Raw genomic sequence first — 23804 nt, 5'->3', positions numbered from 1 at the left:
GCACTTTTAATGGGAACTTGAAGACGTCAGGGGCCCAGCAGTTAATTTTAGGTCCAGGGGCCCCCAAACAGCTTAATGTTTTCATGCAGGACAGGAAGAATGGAGATAAAAAAAAAACACAGGTGATGAAAGTGAGGGCAGAGAAGAAAAGAGGTTGAGAAAACAATTTCACATGTGGGGTAGTCACAACAAAAAGTTATAACAATTACTGTAAGGCATGACGAGAGGCCTCCGAGTCTCTGTGTGGCTAACAAAGCACAGCAGCTCCTCCAGGGAACGAGTGTTGGGAAGAGAGAAGAGCAGCTGCAGAGGTGGAAGACTGCTGCGTGAGATAACAAACGTTCGTGACAGCTCAGAGGACTGGAAGCAAAGATGTGGGCGTGTATCTGATGTGTATATAACCACCCGCCTGCTTCCTCAGCCAGTTTACCACTCATGAGGCATGCGGTGGATGGCCGGGGCTTATTCCAACATAAATAACGTCTCTGATCCTTCTTGGGATGACGAATTTTATAAAGATGGGATTCTTCGCGGCCGGGGAGGGGGTTACAATGGTTAACCGAATGGCCGCAAGTGGATGTATGGAACCGATTAGGACCCTGGAAATGAGATTAAAGAGAGATCTACCAACAGATTGAATTGTATTTGCCATAATTGCTGAGAACAGCTTATTCAGTGCAGACCGCAAAAAAGAGAATCATAAAACCAAGGACGGAGGAGGAGTGTAGAGGAGGGAGGGCTGCCACTTGAAACCAGCAAGCTTTTCTCAAAGAAATCAAACCCAGGACAAGTCTTGTATCAATTAGAGGGTGTGTGCATGATGTGTGTTTGTGTGTGTGTGAACAGAGGATGGGATAACGGCTGGATTAGCTCTTAATCATAAACTGAGTTCTGCTTGAAGGTTGTATTAATGATTTTTTTTTTGTAGTATTAGTAATCTTGATTATTTTCAAAAGTAAAGCCCAATTCACCCACACTGTACTTTTTAAAAAGGAAAATTCCCCTGTGCTCAGTGACTGTGCATGCCATGAATTTATCTGAAATGAGACAACTGAAAGAGCCCTGACCTCTGTTCTCAGCATCCTGTTGAAAAGAGCTTTAATGAAAAATAAATCTGGTGAAGAGAAAAAGAGCAACAGACAAATCAATAGAGGCACGGGTTCAAAGATAAAAGTGAACGCTGTGTGCCAAAGAGCTACTCGCTCTCATTCCTGGGTTGATTGTACTTAAAGTGAAACCACATGAACTGAGCTGTTCTCACAAGGGAGGTAAGAATGTGTGGAACTAAGAGCGCACATATACTGTACAACTTACAGCTCCTGAAAACTTGGTGTTTCTCTGTAATGTTGAATATTTGTGACTAAAGGTTGTATTTGTGATTTTGTGGGCGTCATTTGATCACATTTGATTGACCGTCGTCTGACAACATCAGAGAAATACCCCACGACTGCTATCCAATAAATCCTTAAGGGCCTGGTTGATGCAAAGATGTTTGTGACAAAACCCACACCTCTACAAAACCACAAATACAGAAATCTCTCATGTAAAATAACCTAAACTTTTCAGACTTTGGCTGAAGTGTGTGTTTAACAACATTGCTCACAGTAAAAAGCTGATTGAGAAAATACGTTTTCAGGCCCCTTTGGTTTGACAAGTCTATAACCGTACCAGCAGCTCTGTGTGTGTACGCACAGTGGTGCTTTGAGCTAAATGCTAATGTCAGCATGCTAACATACTCTGAAGCAGATATATATGTACCACGAGCTCAGGCTGATGGGAATGACATTAGTTTTGTAGGTATTTGGTCATAATTTCAGTCATTTACGTAATATTATTTTTTATGAAACTAAAACTCATTGCCTGTGTTTTCTGTCTCCTGGATTTACATTTACTGGATCACCTCCTCTCATTAGACTGTATAATAGAAATTTGCAATGTCAACTCCACTTGCTTCCTTGATAATATGAATATATAGATATTGATATGATTTTCAGATATAAACTTTCCATTATAATTATAATGGGAAGTTTGACCAGATGTTGGTACTATATGAAATGTCAAAGGATCACTAAAGTCATCTTGGGATGCCTATCCATCAAAGAAATATCTCACAGTGTAAGTGAAAACTTTGATCGGCTGATGGCACTAAAGCAAAAAGGTCATCAAAGGCAGCAGGATTCATCCTCTGGGAGCCATGAATGTGTGTACAAAAAAAAAAGACAACTAAAAATAACAAGGTTCTTCACTGCGGTGATGACAAAATACTCTCAACAAAAATGTAGTTTTCTATGTTAGGCACTTTTTATTTATTTTGTATTATTGATTCACAAACACAAATATTATTGCCAAAGAAAACAACCAATTTAAACAGATTGGTATCAGTATATGTATTTAGAGATTTTTTGGATTCAATTTATAATCTATGTTAACAGAAGAGGGAACATAGTAAGAAATACCTAAAGAATTAGTGTTAATTCCTAACATCTGCATAATAAAATGCAAGAGGTGTGGTTTTCATTAACTATCTGTTGGTGTAAACAGAGTTTTTGGCCAAAGTATAAAAACAGAGCAAGAAATTCTACTTGGTGAAGTGTGTTAGTTGAAAGGTAAAGACAGGAGTGCTTCAAATAACTACTTGTTAAGAGGGTTGTCTATCCACATAAGGAGAGATTCGTTCTATTCCTATCAAGTGGCATCCTACAGTAAATGTTACCCTGAACGTGTTCTGTGCCGTTCTACTTCCAGACCTGCTGAATATCACAATTGTCACACAGTAGTACAGTAATTAAAGTAGTACAAAGCTATGAAAAATATATCAGTGTAAAGGCACAAGAGACTCGCTCAACCATCACAACACCACTACACTACACCATTAAGAGTCACAAAGAGCTGCTCAGGGGTACGCAACCTTTGCTCCAGGAGAGCTGCAAAGTCCACTGCTGCATACATTAGATTTTTTATAAAGTCAACCTTTAGCTGCTGTCTTTAAAAAGGAGTTTGGTTTAAATGTGGTAATAGAAAGCAACAGATATGAGTAGTAAACCTCTGTCAGTTTAGTTTTACATTCAGATTTAATATTCTGTTTCATTTCATTTCATATTTATAATCAATTTCCCTAATGTTGAGTACAAGCTTCCTAAAACAACAACTGCCTACCCCTGGGCCACACTGATTATTACAATTTCTATCAACTTGGCCTGCCAAGTCTCACCACTAGAGGACACTCTGGTTTCAACAAAAGGACGACGTGCCACTGCAAACTGTAGGACACAGCAAGAGATCTCCACTCCACACCTCCATGACTCAAATCCAGCATAACCAATGCACAGACTAATGTAGCCAGACTGCGTGAGAGACATAACTGACAGCTCTCCCAAATCTACCACAAACTGCCTCCCATCTACCAGAATGGCAAGCAGCTTTTAGATTTGGATGAACTTCAGGTCTTTGGTATTTGGCTTATACTGAAAACATGTTAGTTTGGACCTCCGGAGGACGTTAACTGTGCCGTAAAATGAGTTTGACTCAAACCTGTCAAGAAAGTAGCTGAACTGCTACAACTGACATGAACAAGGTTAAAGGATAGGTTCACATTTTTTTGCTGTAATCATTGCTCCTGTCTATACCAGCTTTGGAGAGATTCCTTCTTAGTGCTAAACCAATGTAAGAGATGGAAAATCAACAGTCAAAAATTTATTCCAAGGTTAAAATATGCTAATAAGAGGCTTCAGCAAATCTGAGTTAGTTTAAGGGTCTTCCAAAGTGAAGTTATTTCAGAAGAGAATTTTCAAATGAGCCTTTTTCACAATGAAAACTGACAAAAACTAAACTAACCTCCTTTAGAGCACATCAGAATATCAATGTTTTATTCCTCTGATTGAAAGTTTTTTTTTCTTTATTATTTACTTGCTGGTTTACATCCCTTCAAAAAGGACAAGAACTGATTGCAAGGTGATGTTACACTCAACTAAAAAAAGATGAAGGACCCTACACATGTCCTCTACGACTACTTTAAGCCAATGCCAGCAGAAATGTGTTCATAGACAAACATGATAAAATAAACAGAAGTTTGCTTTTTATTCCAGAAGCCACTGTGTATAGATTGATTAATCCACTTAAATGTTTGACATATACTTGACATGTATCTTTTTGATGTTAGATGTGATTCATCCGTATGTATTTCAACTCTTTCTAACATTTCTCTGACCTCCTCACTGCCAGTATAAACAGGAGGAATGATTACAACATACAGTAACTCATCCAAAGTACACACTGCACAGGCATGCGTACCGCATTAAGGTCGACTTGAGAAGAATGTGAACCTATCCCTTACAATTCAAGAAAAAAAAAAAAAAAGTTGTTAAATACAAAAACACTGTATGAGAGCTGACTGTCAGGTGGGAATGTGAAAAGTGGTCTTTTGTGTTCATGTCCATTTAACATTTCAGCTGTGCATTTCCAGTCATCTATGAAAGGGACCCACATTTCAAATAAGTTCCAAATTACTGAAGATAATGGGTTAATTCATCATTTTTAAGAGATTTGACAGAAAAAACATTTTCACACACTGAAAACCGTTTCTGCATAACCGTTTCTAGCAATTTAAATAAACTGAGTTTTCATTGGCTGTGTTTCTACTGAAGTTGAAGTTTCACATTTGTACCAAGCAAACCTACAGTTATTCACCTGTAACCACAACAAAGTACGGCCATGCTACAACATAATGGATTTCAGAACAGCCTGCTTGGAGAAATATTTGCCAAAAGACAAACACACAAACACACACTGAGCACCCACAGGGGCCACAGCAAGGACACTTTGCAGCAAGGGGTTTGTGAAAATGGTGAATCCGAGTCAGCAGGTAGCATTGTGTTTTGTTGGAGGAAGCTTTAACACACAAACTCCTGTCTCATGCGGATGATCTGTAGCAAGGCGGCTTGGACGTCTTCATCCATGTGGCCCTAACAGACAAACAATCAGGAATGGGCTTCTGTTAATCAATTCATCATATTTATCACTACACACAACAGATCATTATGCGCTTCAGCTCCGGGCAGCTACTTTGCACTTACACCATCATGTTTTTAAATAATTTGGGCTGAAGTTTTATTTTGTTTTTTTTCCCCTGTTTCCTGTTTTGAAATAATCAGCAGACTTTCACAAAAGATTTTACAACACACTTCACTGCAGTGACAAAATATGATTTGCCCCTTGTTATGGACAGTGACTAAGTGCTGAAAGTCGTTTTAGCTGATCTCGACAAAAGCGCAACCATGATGTGATAAAACAGGCGTGATTTCATAAACATCTTTTTCTTGGTGTCTATACATCATACGGTTGCAAGATGTTCGCAATGGTTTGACCATTTATTATTTTAATGTGCACTGCCAGTGCGCCACACAACCCGTCAGCGATCTGTTTTGCCTCTCAGAAATGTTGACTGCGAGCCAACTACAGGCGTGCTGCAGCTGCTGTGACAGACCCAGTATGTGTTGGAGCAGTTTTCAGCTCCTGTTTGCACCTCACCACCAAGTTGGACTTGTCGTATTTCTATCAGTTGCTTTCTATTGACAGGTTTTTTAGAACAAGTTGTTGTTGGGAATGGCCACAGACCGACACAGTACAGTACATGATTTCAAATGCATTCAAATGCTGAATGATAAATACCACATACAGCTGGATTCAACAAAATCTATAATTTTGACTCAAGTCTGCTTTTATGAAATAAGGGCTTTGGCTTCTATGGAATCAAATGTGTTTTAATGAAATCATTCATCTCTTTGAGCACTTTTCTTTCATGGACCATATTATTACAATCAACTCCATTCATGGGAATGAGACAAACTCCCTCAGTAGTCAATGGGCAGTTTAAGAGTTACAGAAAGAAATCAAGCATCTATAACTTCAATAGGGATTAATGAGAGGAAACTTACCTGCGCTGCACTGAGAAGATGAGTTCGATAAATCGAAACCACCTCCCTGTGTTGCCTCTCAGCATCCTTATTGGGCAGATGGGAAGGAGAAAGACATGAAGACGACACGGTTATTGCCAAGATGTCTTCACCAGCTTGTAAATACTGCTGCGGTTCAGTCACTGATTTATAGTTCCACATTATTATAAATCTTCTTGCTATACCTCATTGTTACAATGAGAACTTCACCTAATTTCTTCCTTAATTTAATCATAGGTTACATGAAAGGAGCAGAGGGTTTTTATACATGAGTTAGTGTACTGTGACTGATGTGAGGAGATTGAGGATTGTGAGGTTAAAGTGTTGCTGCATTAACCCATTAATCATGTATCATCATGCAAAACATAAAAATGAAAAACTTATTATTGGTTCTCCAGTCAGTCACCAGCAGAAGACAGTTACTGTGCAGTAAATCTAACTAAATATAAAGCAGAATATGCTGGGTGCCAGGAGCCCCCCCCCCCCCCCCCCGGCTATATATCCCTGCCTCTGCTGAATTATTTTTATCCACAGTGGGGATATCTAAGTAAAGCACTGCAACGTGAGAACAGTCTATAGTGCAAACAACAATAAAATGAAAAATGGATTTTCACTGTCTGCACTCGTGTGACTGCAGCCTATTTATTTTCATGTTGACAGCACATTGTGTTATTGCATTTATAAATGTTTTGGCATGCCTGGCCGAGTGGCGCTATCCATGGTACTGAAAGAGGGATTTAATTCTGAAATGTTAAATTAGCATTTAACCTTTTGTTTTGCTGTGTATGTTCACATCTCCCATGTGTCTGCACGAGGAAAGGACAAAGGAAGAGTAACAATACTGCGCTAGCTACTTCATGAATTAAATTTTTTACAATTGGATTAAAATATTCCTGCAAATGCAGTGGTTAAGTTCAAGGTCTGAAATTGCTTTATTAAAGTTCATAATTATTATATAAATATTACTTTAACAGCTGCAAAAATAGCCTGCAGCCTTCATGGTCTATATAAGCCCACTGTGCTTTGTGATTTATTTCATGAATGAAAACGTTTCAACCGCCCCCCTTCCCCCTGATTTTTTCACACACTGCACCCTGAGAATATGCATGTGTTTATATCATTTTCTGAAATACATATTTTAATCAAATGTGATGTGTGTCCACTCACAGCCAGCTGTTGCTGTAGGTTCTTGATCTGGGCTTGGAGAGTGTCAATGTGCTGTGTCTGTCTCTTATTGGGTGCGTTGCTGGTGTATGCCAGCTGGGAGAGACCATTCAGTGCCTGCTTCAACCGCTCAACGTCTGTCAGCAACTCTGTGATCTGACAAACACACAAAGACACACAGAAATATTAATGTTATTGTAGATACATTTTTCATTAATTGAGAATGAAAGAAGAAGAATTTCATCCATAAAAATAGAAACGAATGTCTGAAAATTTTGATTTTCTTTCTAAACAATCCAGGCTTTGTTTCCTTACAGGAGAGACACAAACACTTCTCAATGGTGGATCATCACATTTTGAATCTATAGTAGTTACATTTAGCTATAGTCAGTGTAGCTAGTTTAAATAATAAAGCCATGACTTTGCACTTTTAATAACAGGATTATAATTTATAAATTTTTTCCCACCTTCTTGTCTTTGGCTTCAGTCTGCTGAGCTGATGTCTGGATCCTCCTCTGAAGATCACAGATGGTACTGAGCGACTCGTCGTATCTCTCTTTCAGGTCTCTAATTTCTCTTTCAATGGCATGTCCCTTTTCCTGAACAGCCTCCATCTCTGTCCTGGCATTGCTCTCACCCTCCCTTGCTTGTGTAGCCTCCTGACGGGCCTCTCCACACTCTTCTGCTAAGCTCAGTAGCTTGTTGTTCAGGTTGGCAGCCACCTCCTCCAGCTGTTGCTTCTCCTTCTTCAGCTGGTTCATTTGGTTTTCCTTATCGCGAACCTCCTCAAGAGCCTGTGTGGCTTGAAGTAGCTCAGATTGCAGGGCAGACACATCTTCAGCCCTCTGGGCGTTGTTCTCCTCCTCTTCTCTGAGAGCCAATTGAAGCTTAGTGACTTCGGCCTCTAGGGCTTCCTTTGCCTTGATGTGTTGTTGCAGCAGAGAAGCCTGATCCCCTTGGTGTTCCTGCAGTTCTTTCTGTAAGGCACAAACCCTCTGGGCCTCCTCCTGCTGGGCCTCTCTTGCTTTCTTGCAATCGGCCTGGGCTTGCTGCATGGCATCATGGAGGGCTTTAAGCTCCGTGTCATATGTTGCTATTCGAGTCAACTCTGATTTCAGACGCTCCTGGAGATTTTGGATCTGAGTGTTGCAAAGGCCATTCTGGTCTTCAAGATCAGCTTTCTGAAGTGTAACCTCCTCGTGCTGCTGCTCTAAACTGACCAACTTCTGAGTCAATCCCTCAAATCTACCCATGAACTCTTCCTCACCTTCCTTGTGTTTTTCACTGGTAACTAAAGCGGTCTCTAGTCTTTGTTGAACAGATTCAACCTCAAGTTTTAGTTTCTCTTTCTCCTGTTTGTCGCTCTCCCAAGCAGACCTTTCTTTGTTATACTTCTCCTCCATTTCCAACAGCTTGACTGTCAACTCCTCCACCTGGGCACTGTAAGAGTGTTCTTTCTCCTCAGCCGCCGTCAGTGGGATAAACTTGGACTGAATAGCCTCCTGTATGGTATCAAGTTCTTTCCTCTGCTCTTCTAATTCTTGAGTAAGCTTTACCGATTCCTCCTGGGCCAACACATGCATTGCTGACACTTCTTTTGCTCTATTCTCTGCCTCAACCACAGTAGCATTCAGTGTGTCTGTGATAGCTTTGTGGTCTTTTATGCTTATATAGTATTTCTTCATCTCCAACAGAACTTTTTCCAATTCTTCTTTCAACTTATCATTTCCTTCTTTCACATTCTTCAATTCTTCCCCACTTTCTTTTTCCTTGGTCTCCAACTTCAACATCTCTGCTTTAACACTCTCTAAGGTGGAACTTAACTCCATCTTCACTTGCTCATGCTGTTGTCTGGGAACATACTCTCCCTCCAAGCTCTGTTTCAGAGTTTGGCTCTGTGTGGTCAGCTGTACACACTCTTTATCTCTGTCTTCACATCTCTTCTGCAACACTTCAAGTTTCTTCATCAGATCGGCATTGTGACAGGTCAGAGCGTCTGTTTCACTCCGGTGTCTGTCGCTGGCACTTTGGAGACTCTTAATATTCTCCTGCAGCGTGACCCTCTCGGTTTGAAGCTGCTGGACTTGTCCCTCTGCTTTGCCGTAACGTTCACTGGCCTCCACCAGTTTATCCTCCAGTTCCTCCAAAGCTGTTACCATGTTCCCCCGAGCTTCCTCATGGTCCTTCATGGGTATGAAGTCATTCTCAATCCTGCTGTTGAGCTCATCCAGTTGGTCTCGTAGTATATCTCTTTCCTCCTCGCTCTCCTCAACCTCATGAATTAGAGCCTGGCTTTTGGCAGTCACATCCACCAGCCTCTTTTTCAGTGAGGCGTTCTGCTCTTCGAGAGCAGCCCGTATCCTCTGTTGCTCCTCAGCAGACTTCGCCCCTGAGCCTCCCTGGGATGACGGACTGTCCAGCTTTCTGTGCAGCTCTGCCACCTCCTCCAGCACACGATCGTAGTCTTCCCTCAGCTCAGCGATCTGTCGCTCCTTCTCATCAACTGCATTGGTCAGCAGGTTTTTCATGTTGTCAAATTTCTCAGATGGTACCACATTGCCATGTTTAGTTTGGGTCTCCTTCAGTTGGGTTTCCATTTCCAAAAGGGTTTCTGCAAGTTCATCTCGTTCTGCAGTCACAGCTCCCACCTCTTGGGTGAGCCTATCTGCCTCGGCTGCTAGCTGGTTTTCACTGGATTTGTACTCCTCTAAGGCCTTCTCGCTCTGTTTGAGGCGGTTACGAACACGACACACTTCAGCTGAAGCACCTTCATACTTGGCCTTGACGTCCAGGAGCTGGGCACGCAGTTCTTCTGTTGCCTGGCCTCCTAAGTGTTCCTTAACAGCGACTACATGGGCTTGCAGCTGTTTGACTTTACACTCTGAGTCCAGCATCCTTTTCTGGACATCTCCCAAGGCATCTTCGAGCTCCTGAACCTGCTGGTCAGCCTGTTTCTGGATGATGTCTCGGCTTTGAATCAGTTCTTGGCACTCTCGGTTTTTACGGTTCAGGGCAGATTGAAGCCGTGCCGTCTCTTCCTCTGCTGCCTGTTGTCTTCTCTTGACTGCCTCAAGTTCATTTCGAAGTGCATCTAGTTCACTAGAGAGGTCCCAGCCAACAGCTCCCGCACTCTTCTCTAAAGGTCTGGACAAGGAACGCGACATGGCAGGATTCTGGACCATCTGCAGACAAAGAGAAAAAACATATTGGTACCAATACACACCAAATAGAGAAGAGGTGTTGATTGCTTGAATGAATGAATGTACATTCACAAAATTAATTACAGACTGATTAGTTCTTAGAGATGATGGAACAAATAAGCTGAAAGAAAGAACAACTTCAGGATCTGAATACTGTACAGCTTCAATGTAAACTTATGACACTGTATTATAGACAGTTGCAAGTCACTTGTAACTTCCACACATAAAAATTTACCTGATCAGAATCTAGGCTGTGAGGTTGTTTGACCAAAATGTTTTCTTTGCCTGAAAGACAACAGTGTACAAACACAACATTCAAACCAAGTCACATTTTGCTGGTGAAATTTGAAATAATGGCATTAAATGGTTGAAGAAATGGTGGGAAGCCAACCTTTGATAACAGACTGCCCACAGTAGTCCCCCTGTGAAGATGTAGAATACATACATACTCATTACAAACGGCTGAACTGGGACGGTTTAGACTTGTAAAAAACTTACTATAATGTTCACTACATTTATTATGCATTTTCTGAAAACAGATACATGCCACTTCATTAGATATATGTAGCTAAAACTAATGCAGTTCAATACAACGATTTACAAGAAATTCTACTTTCATGAGGGTTGTAATGTTCAGCTTTTTGTAGTGATGTTGAAATGTACTACATTATGCATGGAGGTTTTTCTGTTATTCTGCCTTTGTGGCGGACAAAATAAGAGGAACGCCTGTCAGTATAGTGCTTTACACTTCAACAGCAACACAAATTACATCCTCAAAAATTACTATGAAGTTGAATCAACACCTTTTTGAAACAGTTTCAGCATAAACTCAACATTTTAAACTTCAGAAATATAGGATTTATTGCATAATTATTTTATCAGACAGATCAGTTTTAGCTATACTAACATAGAACTTTACTTCAGACTTTCAGAGTTAAGTAGAAATCAGATAGATATAAAGTCACTGACCAAAGTGCTCCGGAGCTGGACCTTGACAGTCTCCAGCCCTCGAGCCCCTTCCTCTCTCTCCTTGGCACTGAGTATCACCTTCAACTGCTCCTTCTGATCCAGTAAAAAGAAAAGTAAAGGGATGAGTGAGTCAAGCAGGAGTACCTAGACAAGTTAAAATATCTGATAAATAAATGACAAATGATACACAAATACACACACACACACATACATATATATATATATATATATATATATATATATATATATATATATATTTAATTTGTCAGAAGGATTACAAACACCTTAATTGAACTGATACTATTAAGAAATACATTTAACTCTTATACAAACCAATATTTTAACATCTCAGTGAAATCATATATTAGACATAGTGTGAACTGTTTTTTTTTTTTTTTTTTTAAAACTTTATATACCCGTTATATATACCAGTTATTCAGCACTCTTCAGCACAGAATTACCGGCTTATGGTCGTACGCCTCTGCCAACCAGTCATATTTTAGTGTACATCCCTGTCTGTCCAGACTCAGAACATATGAAGGAATTTAATACAGAGGAATTATGTGTATTTTATCACAAATAGATGGATGTTTGTACCAAATTTGGCAAAATTCCCCCAAGGCGTTCCTGAGATCTCTGGCCACGGCTGTCGCCGGTGTAGAGGCATATAAAGATGTAACAATTTCAAAGAGACTTAGTGACGTTGTTTATAATAAAGTTGTCCTCCAAAGTGCTGCACATATAGCTAGCAGCAAATTGCAGCTAATGTCAAAGCTTTTAAGGCAGCAGAAAAGGGGATGTGGGAAGATTTTCACTAACCAGAGGACCCATATGGTCTGTAGGACAGTATATCTTTATGAGACAGAACAGCATCCGTGTTCAAGATCCATAACCATTTGGACAAAGACTGATCCATTCAAGATGACTGCTGCCCTGATGTGGCTTTACTTGGGTTGATATAAAAATCACAAATTGATTATAGTATAAGATACTTACAAACTAATTTAAGGAAGAAAACATACCTCTTTCTGAGTGTCTTCCACAGCCATTTTTTCCTGCAGATCAAAGAAAGAAATATATATGCACTCAGTTCAGGGATTAATAATTGACAATACGCCATTAAACTTAATTTTAGAGAATTTCCTTGCTCTCCTGTGTATGAAAATCATTCTGGCAGCTACTATTGAGGAGTTTATTGTGCTCACTGAATGTCATTCATTCATTCAACCTTAAGAATCATTGAGGGCATGCCCTCATTTTCAATGATGTTGAGTTTACACTTAAAACAGAATAAACACACACAAACTATAACCATACAATTAACAAGAAAACAAGAGAAGAGTAGTAGCAGGAGTAGTAGTAATAATTAATAGAGACCAGTGTCTGTCCCATCTTACTGTTAGAAATACCACCCAACCTTTTCATGTGTATATATATATATATATATATATATATATATATATAAAATACAAGTTGCAGTGATGGGTAAAATAACTGTCATTAGTAATGAATCTCAGGGCGGAGTGATAAACCGAATCGAGGGGTTTGAGTGCATAGGCAGAGATAACATCACCATATTCAAGGACAGACAAGAAGACAGCCTTAATTACCCGCTTCCTGCTGAGTGTAGGAAAATTTGCTCAGTTTCTTTACAAATATCAAATTTTTTTTGTCGTAGCTTGTAATTAATTTAATTCAATTTTACATAAGCAATCAATTTTAAAAGCCTGCTCTGAAAGAAAAACCTGTGGTTAGAAAATTGTTACACTTTTCCTAAATCAAGCATTACCTTCATTATCTTGGCAGAACCTGGCACTATGGTATTAATCTAAGAGAGCATGACTCATCTCAGCTCTTATTATTATATTCCTTTATATTTGACACCCAAACATCACCCACAGAAAACCTTACGCAATGAAAAAAAACAAAACAAAACAAAAAACAAGCCAGTAGAACAGGAGAAGCGTGCTAGGACGGTTTTACTGTACTGTATTGTTTTGTCGAGCTCAGTAGCTCCTGGTCTGGATGTATTGTTTACCTGCGTGAGCTGTTGCTGTAGCATGTTGACTTTATCTAACAGGGTTCTCTGCTCCTGGTGGTACTTCTTGAGACTTTCCTGCAGGGCCTCGTTCTGCCTCTCCAGGTCCTGGAACACATCCACACAGAAAAGGTTAAAAGCTTACAAACATAATCATTCAATAACTCTTTTCTGTTTTTTGGCCATTTGGGGGCAGCTAAACAAGCTGTAAACACTGCACTGACATATCATCATCTCTGAAGCCGATGCAGCAAACCTATTAGCAAACAATTATGTATTTATACATCCAGCAGTTATGGAGAAACAATGACTTTTTTTTTTAGTTGCGCTTCTGTGTCTTATGTGCTCTCCATCAACTTCTAACTCTAACTAATGCAACTGTGTCTGTCTGCTGTTTGCTTCAGAGCAGGTAGTATAGTACAGTGTACAGCTACTGAAAACAGCCGTCTTGTGTGTTTGATAATGACACTATGAGAGTTGTGAGACTGAACCAAAACAGTAGATTTATGGACCAGGCAGCCAAACAATGAGCTGAAACTTGCTTTAAAACTCTTTAAAGCTGAGTGGATTGGTATATTTGGGTCTTTTGTAGATTCATCATCATGTTGGGTTTTTTTTTTTCCAGGTATAGCCTCAAAATCCAACGACTGATACGAAAAAAAACTAATGAGTCAGCACTGCTTCATGGTTTGATTCCTTGATTGGTCTTAAATTTGGATGCAGTGAATTCAAGCAAACACTTTAAAATTGTATGTATGAGTAAAGCAGAGTCAGTGTGTCTTTGTGTGAAATTTGGAGGCTGAAATTAAACAGCACTTACATGTATGATCTGATCCCTTCTGTTAGCCTCAGTTGCCTCTGATCTCTCCACAGAATGCTGAAGATGAGACAGGATCTTTTTTACAACTGTGTTTTCAGGTTATAACGTCAACATGGGCTTGGAAAGCATACGGAATAACTCTCACTTATAATCACTAGATGGCAGTCATGTACAACTGAGCAGCAGTAAGTACCTTATAGGTTCTGAAATATGAAAAGGTTGGACAACACAACACCAAGTCAAATAAAAAATGCAAAACAGCGAGAAAAAAATGCTAATTATTCAGGGTGTTTTTACAGCACAGCCTTCAAAGAGTTTTTGCATTTGAATGATGGGCAGATAGGTATTATTAATGTCAACAATGGCATTTACGTATAAGAAACCTTGATCTTTGTAATCTTTAACAAAAGGGATTGTGGAAACAAAATGGCTACACAAATGTAATTTCATTACTATTCCCATCATGCCACATATATACATTAAAGTCCTTTAAAATATAAAGGGCAGTGTGGAGAACAGCTTCTCCTCACTATAGGTGAGGTTTAATGGATGATGTGGCCCAGTAAACAGAATGCTGCAGGATTACCTGTCGCTTCCACTGTTCCATCTTGGCAGCCTCTTTATCTGCAACAAAACCAGAAAAAAGCAAATTCAGATCTCACTTTTCCTTCCATATGTTATCAAGATTTGACAAAAATGGCTGGTTTTACAGAGCAGTGCCCCTTGAAAACATGTTGAAGGAAAGGAATGCACAAAAGAAACACAGAAACAAATGAATATATATCAGAGAAATATGCAATCAAGAAGTAATTGGGAAAGTCAAGACTATGGCTAAAGATATTATGAGATATTAAAACTGAGAAGTATTGAAAAAGACTTACAGAAATAAAGATTAGAAAATAAAAAATCCATGCAAAATGGGGCCAGAATTTACATTCTGCAATGATAATAATTCTCGGTTCCACAGTAAGTCTAAAACAGTGTAAAATATGTTAATAACCCAATGGAATGAAAAGAAAACAGCAGCAGGGCATTGGGGAATTAGCAATTTTGCCTGCATGTATTATGGTTTTGACAAAATACACGTGTAACCAAATGTGCCATACTTTGCTGCTGCATATCAGCGACTCATTTAATTATTACTTGTTTATTTAATTGTTACTAAATAATCTTGTAGCTTAAACAGAGCAGGCAAAAGTCGACAAAACTTGTTGCCCTTCATTTGAATCACATTTCACCTTGTAAAATGGTATTTATTTGATCTTTACAAAATAAATGGGGAGATTCTCAGCTTTAAGTGGATTTTTTTCACACTACTTCCTGTGCATCATTTGGCAATCATCAGCACTACCCACTACAGTCACATGTCAGGGAGCAGTTTAAATTTCAGACGCTATCGTTCCTTCTGTATTCGTCTGATCAGTCACTGATTCTTTGTTTCACCTTCTGTTGCTGGCGATGTTTTGCCACCTACCTCTGGTGGCTTTGTCGAGGTAACTTTTGACCATCGCAACAAGCTCCGGGTTCTTGCTGAGGCGAGCGTAGTGAAATGCATCATGACCCAAGCCGTCGATAGCTTTCACATCAGCGCCACTTTTCAGCAACACCTCCACTGCATCCTTACAGCCGTACTCGCAGCCCAGAATCAGCGCTGTCCTTGGGTGGTCAATGAAGACAAGAATATACACAAACTACATCATTGATATGATTGATGTGAAGCACTCAATTCACAACATTGAAAAAACAACTATTCACCATTAATTTTGTTTAACTATTGCCGAATAATCCCTAACAATCAGAAACAGAAAATAACATACTTTACAGGACTTAAATAAGGATTCAATATTTTCTATTTCACATCATATATGCAAGTGTACTGTACAAATGTACAATGGCATCTTGTTTCTGTTGTAATTTTCAAAGTCTCCCTTTTCAAAATGAGTTTGTTTTCTTTCATTTTCTGCTCTTACTTATTTCATCATCTGCTTAACCCAGGTTTGTTCTGAAAGGTAAATGGCCTTTCAGAAATACTTTTTCCTACAAGTGTCTGAGATATCTTATAGCGTTCTCTGTAATTTGATGTTAATATCAGAAAGGCTGTCGCTACAAGGAAATCAAAAGAAATGCATGAGAAATTAAAAATGATATTTGCCAACCCTAACAAAGACGAACACATGAGGGGTGACGTCTCTTACTTGTTTTGCTTGTCCCGCATGGTGATATCAGCCCCCCGCTCCAACAGCAGCTGACAGATGCGTGAATGACACATTTGGGTTGCAAGCACCAGAGGTGTCCTGCCATCCTGGAGAAAAAACAAAGACATACAAATAAATACACACATGTGTACAAAATCACACTATTATAAACAGAATACAGTCCTATACAGGCCAATCCAAAGAGTCAATTTGTCGCTCACCTCAAAGCAAAAAGAAAAAAGAAAAAACCCAGAATGTACAGAGCGCTCATTCAAGCGGACCAAGTTAAGATTTAGTGAAGAACATTTTGTGTTGCTCTAACTGACCTTACATGCAGGTAACAACCTTTAAGGAGCAAGCAGATTGATATGCTGTTCTACAATGACAACTTAACACCAGGAAAATGAAAACATATCTTAGAAGAGACCATTACAACACACTGTGTGAAATCAAGTGCAATATTAATTCTCACAAAATCACTGGCATTCACAGAAGCCCCGCTGTCACAGAGAAGTTTCACGCTGGATGAGCAGCCTGCCATGACTGAGGAGAAAAAGAGTGGAAACAGCTGCAATCATTTCATCCCATTTAACACTGAGAAACACACTTACATCAACTTAGCTTAGTGTACCTGGGTTTGTTTGTTTGTAAGTGCAGTAAAGCTAAACAACTGCTGTGTTTAAACCAAAAACAGCACCTTTTTCATTATCATAGCTAGAATTATTATTATTATTAGTATTGATAAGTAATATTATTATTACTAGAGTAGAGTTGAGTAAAGTCCTTATGAAGGTAAAATAAAGTAGAGTTAGGACTACAGTAAAGTCACTCGTAGAGTAGTGGAGTGGAGTAGAGTCAGTGCTACAGTAGAGTAGAAACAGCACTGAAGTAGAGTCAGGAGTCAGAACTGGAATAGAGTCCGTCAGTACTACAGTAGAGTCAGTGGCAGAGTAGCGTCTCACCAGCATCATGTAGAGCTGTTCTTCCTTGAAGGTCCACATTTCCAACTGGACAGTTGTGCTGTAAAATAACGTAAACACAGGTTGGCACAAAAGAAACAAATTATTCTACTGGCGTTGAAATATCAATTCTTATAAACATCGAATCCAATCTAGAACAATGATTTATCACCAGCATTGCCAACCTTCAGTAATCTTGTAAACAACGATTATGAAAATAATTAGAAAAATATTCAGCAGTGGCTGATTTGTGAAACAATATTGAGTATAGTTGAGTATTTGACATGAGCCTGCATTTTCAGTTGTGCAAAGCTAAAAGAACTAAAAAGAACATGAATTAACAGACAGGTCAAGCTGTTGATGGGGAGCAGTTGTCTTATTTTACAAGGACACTAAAATTATTCCAACAGAGGAAATACCACTGGTTGTCTTAAAATCTACTCGTAAAAAGAGATAATTCTTTTATAAATAATAATTTAATGATGTTTCATTGTTGCAGCTGTAGGAGAAAAAGTCTTAAAATCATTTATTTCCACTTGTTGGCAGTGAAACCTGAGAGGCAAGAGCAGGCAGGTCATATTAGGCTAAGTGGTGCTGTGCTGATATGCTTGTGACACATCTACATAGTCTTTCAGCTGGTTGGACACCAATGACTGTACCTCTGTGTTGTTGAGGGCCTGCTATGAAAGCCTTGAAGACTTAATGCTAACAGGGGCCTGATGTTGCTGGGTAAGCTTGGCAGTGAGCTCAGGCCCCCCACTATAATAACCCAACTCTCTCTAGCAACAAGGGCCAAAAATTAGCTGAACGCTCAAATGACAAAGCTTAGGGGGGGTGGAGGCAGTAGAGCGGCAATGGGAGCTGACGGGAGAGCATGGAGGGGGGGATACCCTATACCTTGAGGGTTTGGGCTGATGGAGGGAGGTAGTGGAGGTGGTGGGGGTGGTGGGTGTTGGCGTCCAGCTGCTATGTCTGGTGTGATGACGGCACCAAGAATGGACGGCAGGTTTGCAGGAGGGAAGGCTTGTCAACACCACTGACAACCGCCTGCCAACAGCCTCGGCCTCCGTAAGATCACTGCCATGTGAGAGACGGGGGCAGGGGGAAGGGCTACAACGCTATGAGAGCACAATATTGCAGAGGTAGCCCCCTCATTGTAAACACATAAATCCTCAAGTGGAGCACGGTGACTCAACAGGGCCTACTGTTGACCGATACAGAGTAGGCTATAATTATTTAAAGGAGCTGAAAGGGAAACTGACTGGCCAGTGACTGAGAAGCTGCTCCGTGGATCAACACACAGCAGAGTGTGTAGATACACAACACACCAACATGAGCAACAGAAAACTGAATGAAAAAAAAAGCCCCTAAAATGCTAAGAACAGCCTAATATGAGTTATCTTGTAATGTGTCACGTTTTCTCACAACAGTGAATATCAATGAAGGACAGCTGCTCTTTACCTGCAAGAGTTTCTGCACACACAGAGAATGTCCATTTCTTGAAGCCAGATGAAGAGCATTTTTACCTGAAAACAATGGATAAGAAAATTAATATAGTGTTTGCATCCATGTGTTTTTTATTTACCATTATTTACCACTACACTGAACGTATGACTGTATCTCTTAAAGTGGAGGTATTTCTTATAATTTTTGCTTGTTTACAGGAAAACGCCACAGAGTGCCAGAGTAATCATGACAATCAAAGACCACAAGTTTAGATCCTAATTAGTTTTGAGTCAATCGGGAGTGAATTAGTGTGGCAAAGCTTGATATAATTATTCTGTGTTATCTGAATAGATCACATGTACAGAATGTGATTTCATAAATTATCATGGATCACCATGGAAAGTTATTTCATAATACTGGCAATACTATAGTAGTGGTTGCTTTTCATTTACTGTTAAAAAGCAGCTCGCTTCACAAATCATTTGACCAATATTGGATTATGCTGACGTTATAGGTCAGTGTGCATCCAAAACTAATCTTCCTCCTCTCAATATAGTTGATAATGGACAATGCAGATTTGTTCTTGCCCTTTGAGTCTCTCAACCTTTCAGTCACTCATTTATTGACTTTAAGTCCACTATGAGGGAAGCACATTCAAATCTAAACTGCTCTATTCTTCTATCAGAAGAATAAACCTACAAAAAAAAGGATATAAAAATAAACAGGCTTTTTTCAGGGATTAAGAGGTTAATTTACAGCTTTCCTGTAGCAATGGAGTTAAATGAAGCCTTCAAAGTTAATACGAAAAATTTCTACAGTTGCCCAAACTTTAGTTTGTTATTTACAAACCCTCTGTCTGTACAAAGGCAGGGTTGGAACAAACTGTGTTACTACACCTTCCTTTGCAATATTAGCATAAGTGGAGAGGAAAAACTCCCTTTTAACAGGAAGAATCCTCCAACAGAACCAGACTCGGGGTGTATATAGCAGTATATGCTGTTGTATTCAAGCATCAGACTGGTTATTATGAGTGATTCTTATAGGTGTAATAATGTTATTGATAATAACAGTAGCACCAACTAATAATAATAACGATATTAATAACAAAATTGATGAGTTTTCATACAATAGCTTTGCTTACTATAGCTTTTTCAGTCAAATTAGTTAGGAAGCAACTTCATTACTGAAACAAGCGTGAGTGTAATTTGTTGCTTCCATCTTAAATTGTTTCTGAAAGTAGGGATTGATCAATCAATCTGTTTTGCTCACCATTCAGCCTAATTCTACATTCTAATTTATGCTGTCATAATGAAGAAAATGAGCACATTTGCTGCTGAGCAGCACTCTGTGAAGTACAGTAATATAAACAGACCACTAATAAAACCAATTTTCTGACTAACACATCCTCATCTCTTTCCTTGTGCTCTTGTGCAACGTGCTCTGACACAAAGGTCCTTAACCTGCTTTAACTGATAATGTGAACATGTGGAAATGACTGTATGCAAGACCAAGATACGTAGTGAGGTTTATTTTTTATCATAGCAAAAGCAATACACAAACTCCATGTCTAAATGAAATACTGACAAAAGAAATTGTGCTTATCTGATTGTTTACCAATTAAACTGTTCACTGTTAATCTTTTATGGTCTTGTTGAATTGTATTATGTTACACTGCAAGATGTTTTTAGTATGAAGTCTACCGTCACTGAAATAACACATAAAACAGTATATAAATACAGCTCCAAGGGCCGTACAATATCAACTTCCCACCTTAAATCTTAAGAGTAGAAGAATAGAGGAATTTTCCCAAACTAATGTTAAAGAAGCAAATGCTAACTAAGTTTAGGAATCCTATCTTATCTTACTTCAGTATATCCTATCTCAGGCTTGGAAATCCCAGATACTCAATCCAACTTTAATGTCTGTTGCCTAGCAAATGATGCTATTCTTCTCATCTGATCTCATAGATGTATTTTTGTGATCCCTTAGATTTCTCATTGAAACATACAAAAAACGGAGCAAAAAAATAAGTTAGAGAAAAACGAGTTAGAAGTGTTGTTCTCTTTACGAAAACGCTAAGATAAAAGAAAGAGAGAGTGGGCTAAGACAGCCTGTATCTTCTAAACCACAACACATGAATAAGTTCCGCCTGTTGGTATTTCGTTGGTTGTAATGGTTATCTTAAAGTTAGGAGTGTTTATTGAAGATTTTGGGAAATCATGAAGCTTGCGTAAGACACTTTTCCTATCTTAACTAAGAATTGGAACATTAACTTGGGAACTATTCATCTGCACCAGCTTTCTGATAACCCTAATTACCATGGTTACCAAATAGTAAAGGACCTGCAAGTTTGGAGGTTTCTTGTTATATGGCCCCAGGTTATTGCTTTGATCCAGCCTGAACTCACCTGTAGCGTCAGTTGCAGTGATATCAACATTGTGTCCTAGGATGAGATTGAGACAGTCTAGGTGTCCTCGTGTTGCAGCCAAATGAAACCTGGAAAAGAAGATGACAGATGGAGAAAATTAAAGAAATATGGACCAGGGAGATGGCAAAGAGTAGTCAGCAGAGTAGTGAAGGGCAAGTGAAAAAGTGATAGGGTGTAAAGAGAAGGGGGTGAGGGTGAAACTGGAGGACAAGAGGAAGACTGCAAATGGACCCCTGGCTCCTTGCTATCAGCAAGATCAGCATTCTCAAAGTACATAACAAGAAACCTCAGGGCATGCAATGACTCCGAGGCAACCAAGAGGTATACACATGGCATTTTCCTGCTGTTTCAGCTTCCTACGGTATCCTACTGTTTTACATGTGAGCACTATCAAATGATAAAAATAATTGATAGACTACCTGCAAAGAAAGTGCACAAATGAAAAAATGCACAAATTTGTCCGTGAGGGCACCACCTTTGGGACTGTTCAAACTGAGGGATAATTATGTTAACACCGATAACAGTTAAGAATATTCTTAGTATTATACATTGACAATATTCATGAGAGCTTTTCCTCTGTGTTCACTGTCTAGTTTGTATAATGTGGTAAAACTAAGTGGCCTGCATGGGAACAAACAATATTTGCTAATGATCCCTTCATTGATCTAAATATGTTTTATTCATGAGTTTTAAAGTTCATTCTTGGACTTGGAAACAGTAGTTAAAACTTTCAAACTCACCTTTAAGCCAACATGGATGTAGAAATCCTTAAAATAAAATTTCCATAACAATTAGGGAAACTCCATCTGCTAATGATGACCGTGTGATTTGATTAAAAACCCCAGAACAGCTACTAAATTAACCTTGAAATGTGTTTGTTTTGTCAAATTTGTATTCATGTTTAATTGCCACACAGTCTGCATATTCCCTTGTTAATTGCTGGCTCAATTAAGCAGTTTCCCCCTGCACGTGTTTGCCAACAAGTCTTTAATCGTCACTTTTGAATGGAAACATTCCTGTTCCTCTTCTCTGATTTAACCCGCAGCAGTACTGCCGCCACCAGCCATGAGGGTCTGTAAAGCACTTGTGTGTAAACCTATCTCAGTCTGTCGCCCATCAGGCCACATGAACCTGTTTATACACTAACCCTGAGGTATCTGCCAAGGAGACGGCTAGGCTGTCACCTCAACACTGGTGCGGGTATTAAAAGCCGTGTTGATGGCCAGGAGATGCTGGTTCTCTGGGGAGCAGAGGAGGGTCCTGACCTCTCAAGGCAAACAGCAGACAGGAAGTAGACAACAGCTATTCAAGTTAGGGGGACATTAGTGATGAGAATTGTCAACTTCATGAGCCACAGCACTCAGAAAACTGAGGGAATGCTTCTGAAAGGAGCCAAAAATACAGCGTGAGAAAGATACTTTCCCAAAGTGGTCTCAGACATTTTTACCCCAATGTCTATAACTTTGATGAATAAGGAATGACAAATGTTTTGTACTAAAATCATGTGTTTGCAATCACATTATGAGTATATACAACAGATCAAACCGTTATTAACTGTGGTCGACACATTAAGACTGACAAAAACTGAGAATCCAACAAAAAGCTAAAATGTCTGACACTGCCAAAGATACAAAGATCACAAAGAATTAACTCTGTGACATAAACTGCTTACCCGTGAATTTGGGGAGACTAATGCTTCTGGTTTTAAGAGAGCACATTTAGCTATGTCATTTCATCTTCACACCTGCTCCTTGGGCAGCTTTCAGGTTGACAGTCCACAGGATATGGTTGCTATTTTCAGAAGAGTGGCCGGAGACTATATGCTGGTAGCTGAACCATACATATACCATGCAGCCAGTTTTGCAATGACAGACTGTGAAGGTTGCTGTACCTAAACACAGTCATACTCATCATTTACTGTTCCCCTGCAGGGCAGACCAACCAGAACCAGTTAACTATAAAATCAACACATCACCTTAACTGGATATTTATGGAAAGTGGTCATGCTTTTGCCAAGTCTGCCCAAAACAAAAGTGAACCACAATCGCAACTCAGCAAATCTGCTTATAGTGCAGTGGGCCACACACAGACCAACATGTGTCTATGGCATTCTGGCCTCTGCAAACGCCAGCAAAGGAATGTTGAATGGCGATCCCTTGTAATCATGGACCTCTGTGGGGAAACTAATTACAAACTGTGGCCCTGATATATAATTTGGGGTGCCCTGGATTAACCTCACTGTGTTCAGATAATGAATTCAGCTCCAACTGTTCTATCGTGGCTTCCAACTGAGTAAACAGTTTACATCTCCACTGTGGCATTAGCTGGCTCCCAGTGAGATAAGCCCACCCATCACACCTGCTCATTCTGTGCAGTTGAGATAGCTAACTGACAAGGGCTTAGCAGCGAAAGAAGTCAACATGACAGCACTCCACTCGAGACAGTCACTCACTTGGCCCTGCAGTCTGGAACTGGCAATGACCAAAGATACTGCGTGCCTATTGTTTGTCAGGATTAGCAGCAATGAATTTTGTGATCAAGTGTCTTAAGAATAACAATGGCAAGCTGTGAGTTTCACAGTCTGATCTGTGCCATGTTCAGACTGATCTTTAGACAGATTGAAAACAGACTGAG

The 23804-nt window shown here is 39.5% G+C and overlaps 1 protein-coding gene across 1 annotated transcript in view; it reads right to left on the bottom strand.

Annotated features, from left to right (window-relative positions):
* Nucleotides 1-2279: 2279 nt before the first annotated feature.
* The window catches only part of uacab (uveal autoantigen with coiled-coil domains and ankyrin repeats b), a 49195-nt gene continuing 27670 nt past the window's right edge, over nt 2280-23804 (bottom strand). The window contains exons 3-19 of the mRNA XM_056373884.1: nt 21150-21238; nt 18758-18822; nt 17300-17357; nt 16810-16880; nt 16338-16444; nt 15617-15798; nt 14729-14766; nt 14143-14199; nt 13323-13430; nt 12307-12339; nt 11285-11377; nt 10707-10737; nt 10551-10600; nt 7583-10297; nt 7119-7271; nt 5934-5999; nt 2280-4961 (exon numbers count right to left, since the gene is read on the bottom strand). Of these exons, the coding sequence (XP_056229859.1) occupies nt 4890-4961; nt 5934-5999; nt 7119-7271; nt 7583-10297; nt 10551-10600; nt 10707-10737; nt 11285-11377; nt 12307-12339; nt 13323-13430; nt 14143-14199; nt 14729-14766; nt 15617-15798; nt 16338-16444; nt 16810-16880; nt 17300-17357; nt 18758-18822; nt 21150-21238 (3988 nt within the window). The 3' untranslated portion in view covers nt 2280-4889. The remainder of the gene's footprint in view (nt 4962-5933; nt 6000-7118; nt 7272-7582; nt 10298-10550; nt 10601-10706; nt 10738-11284; nt 11378-12306; nt 12340-13322; nt 13431-14142; nt 14200-14728; nt 14767-15616; nt 15799-16337; nt 16445-16809; nt 16881-17299; nt 17358-18757; nt 18823-21149; nt 21239-23804) is intronic.

This window comes from Seriola aureovittata, chromosome 1 (genome assembly GCF_021018895.1).
Source record: "Seriola aureovittata isolate HTS-2021-v1 ecotype China chromosome 1, ASM2101889v1, whole genome shotgun sequence".
NCBI classification, from domain to species: Eukaryota; Metazoa; Chordata; class Actinopteri; order Carangiformes; family Carangidae; genus Seriola; species Seriola aureovittata.
The sequence above is the reverse complement of the archived record's forward strand: the minus strand, read 5'-3'. Positions and strand labels throughout refer to the sequence as shown.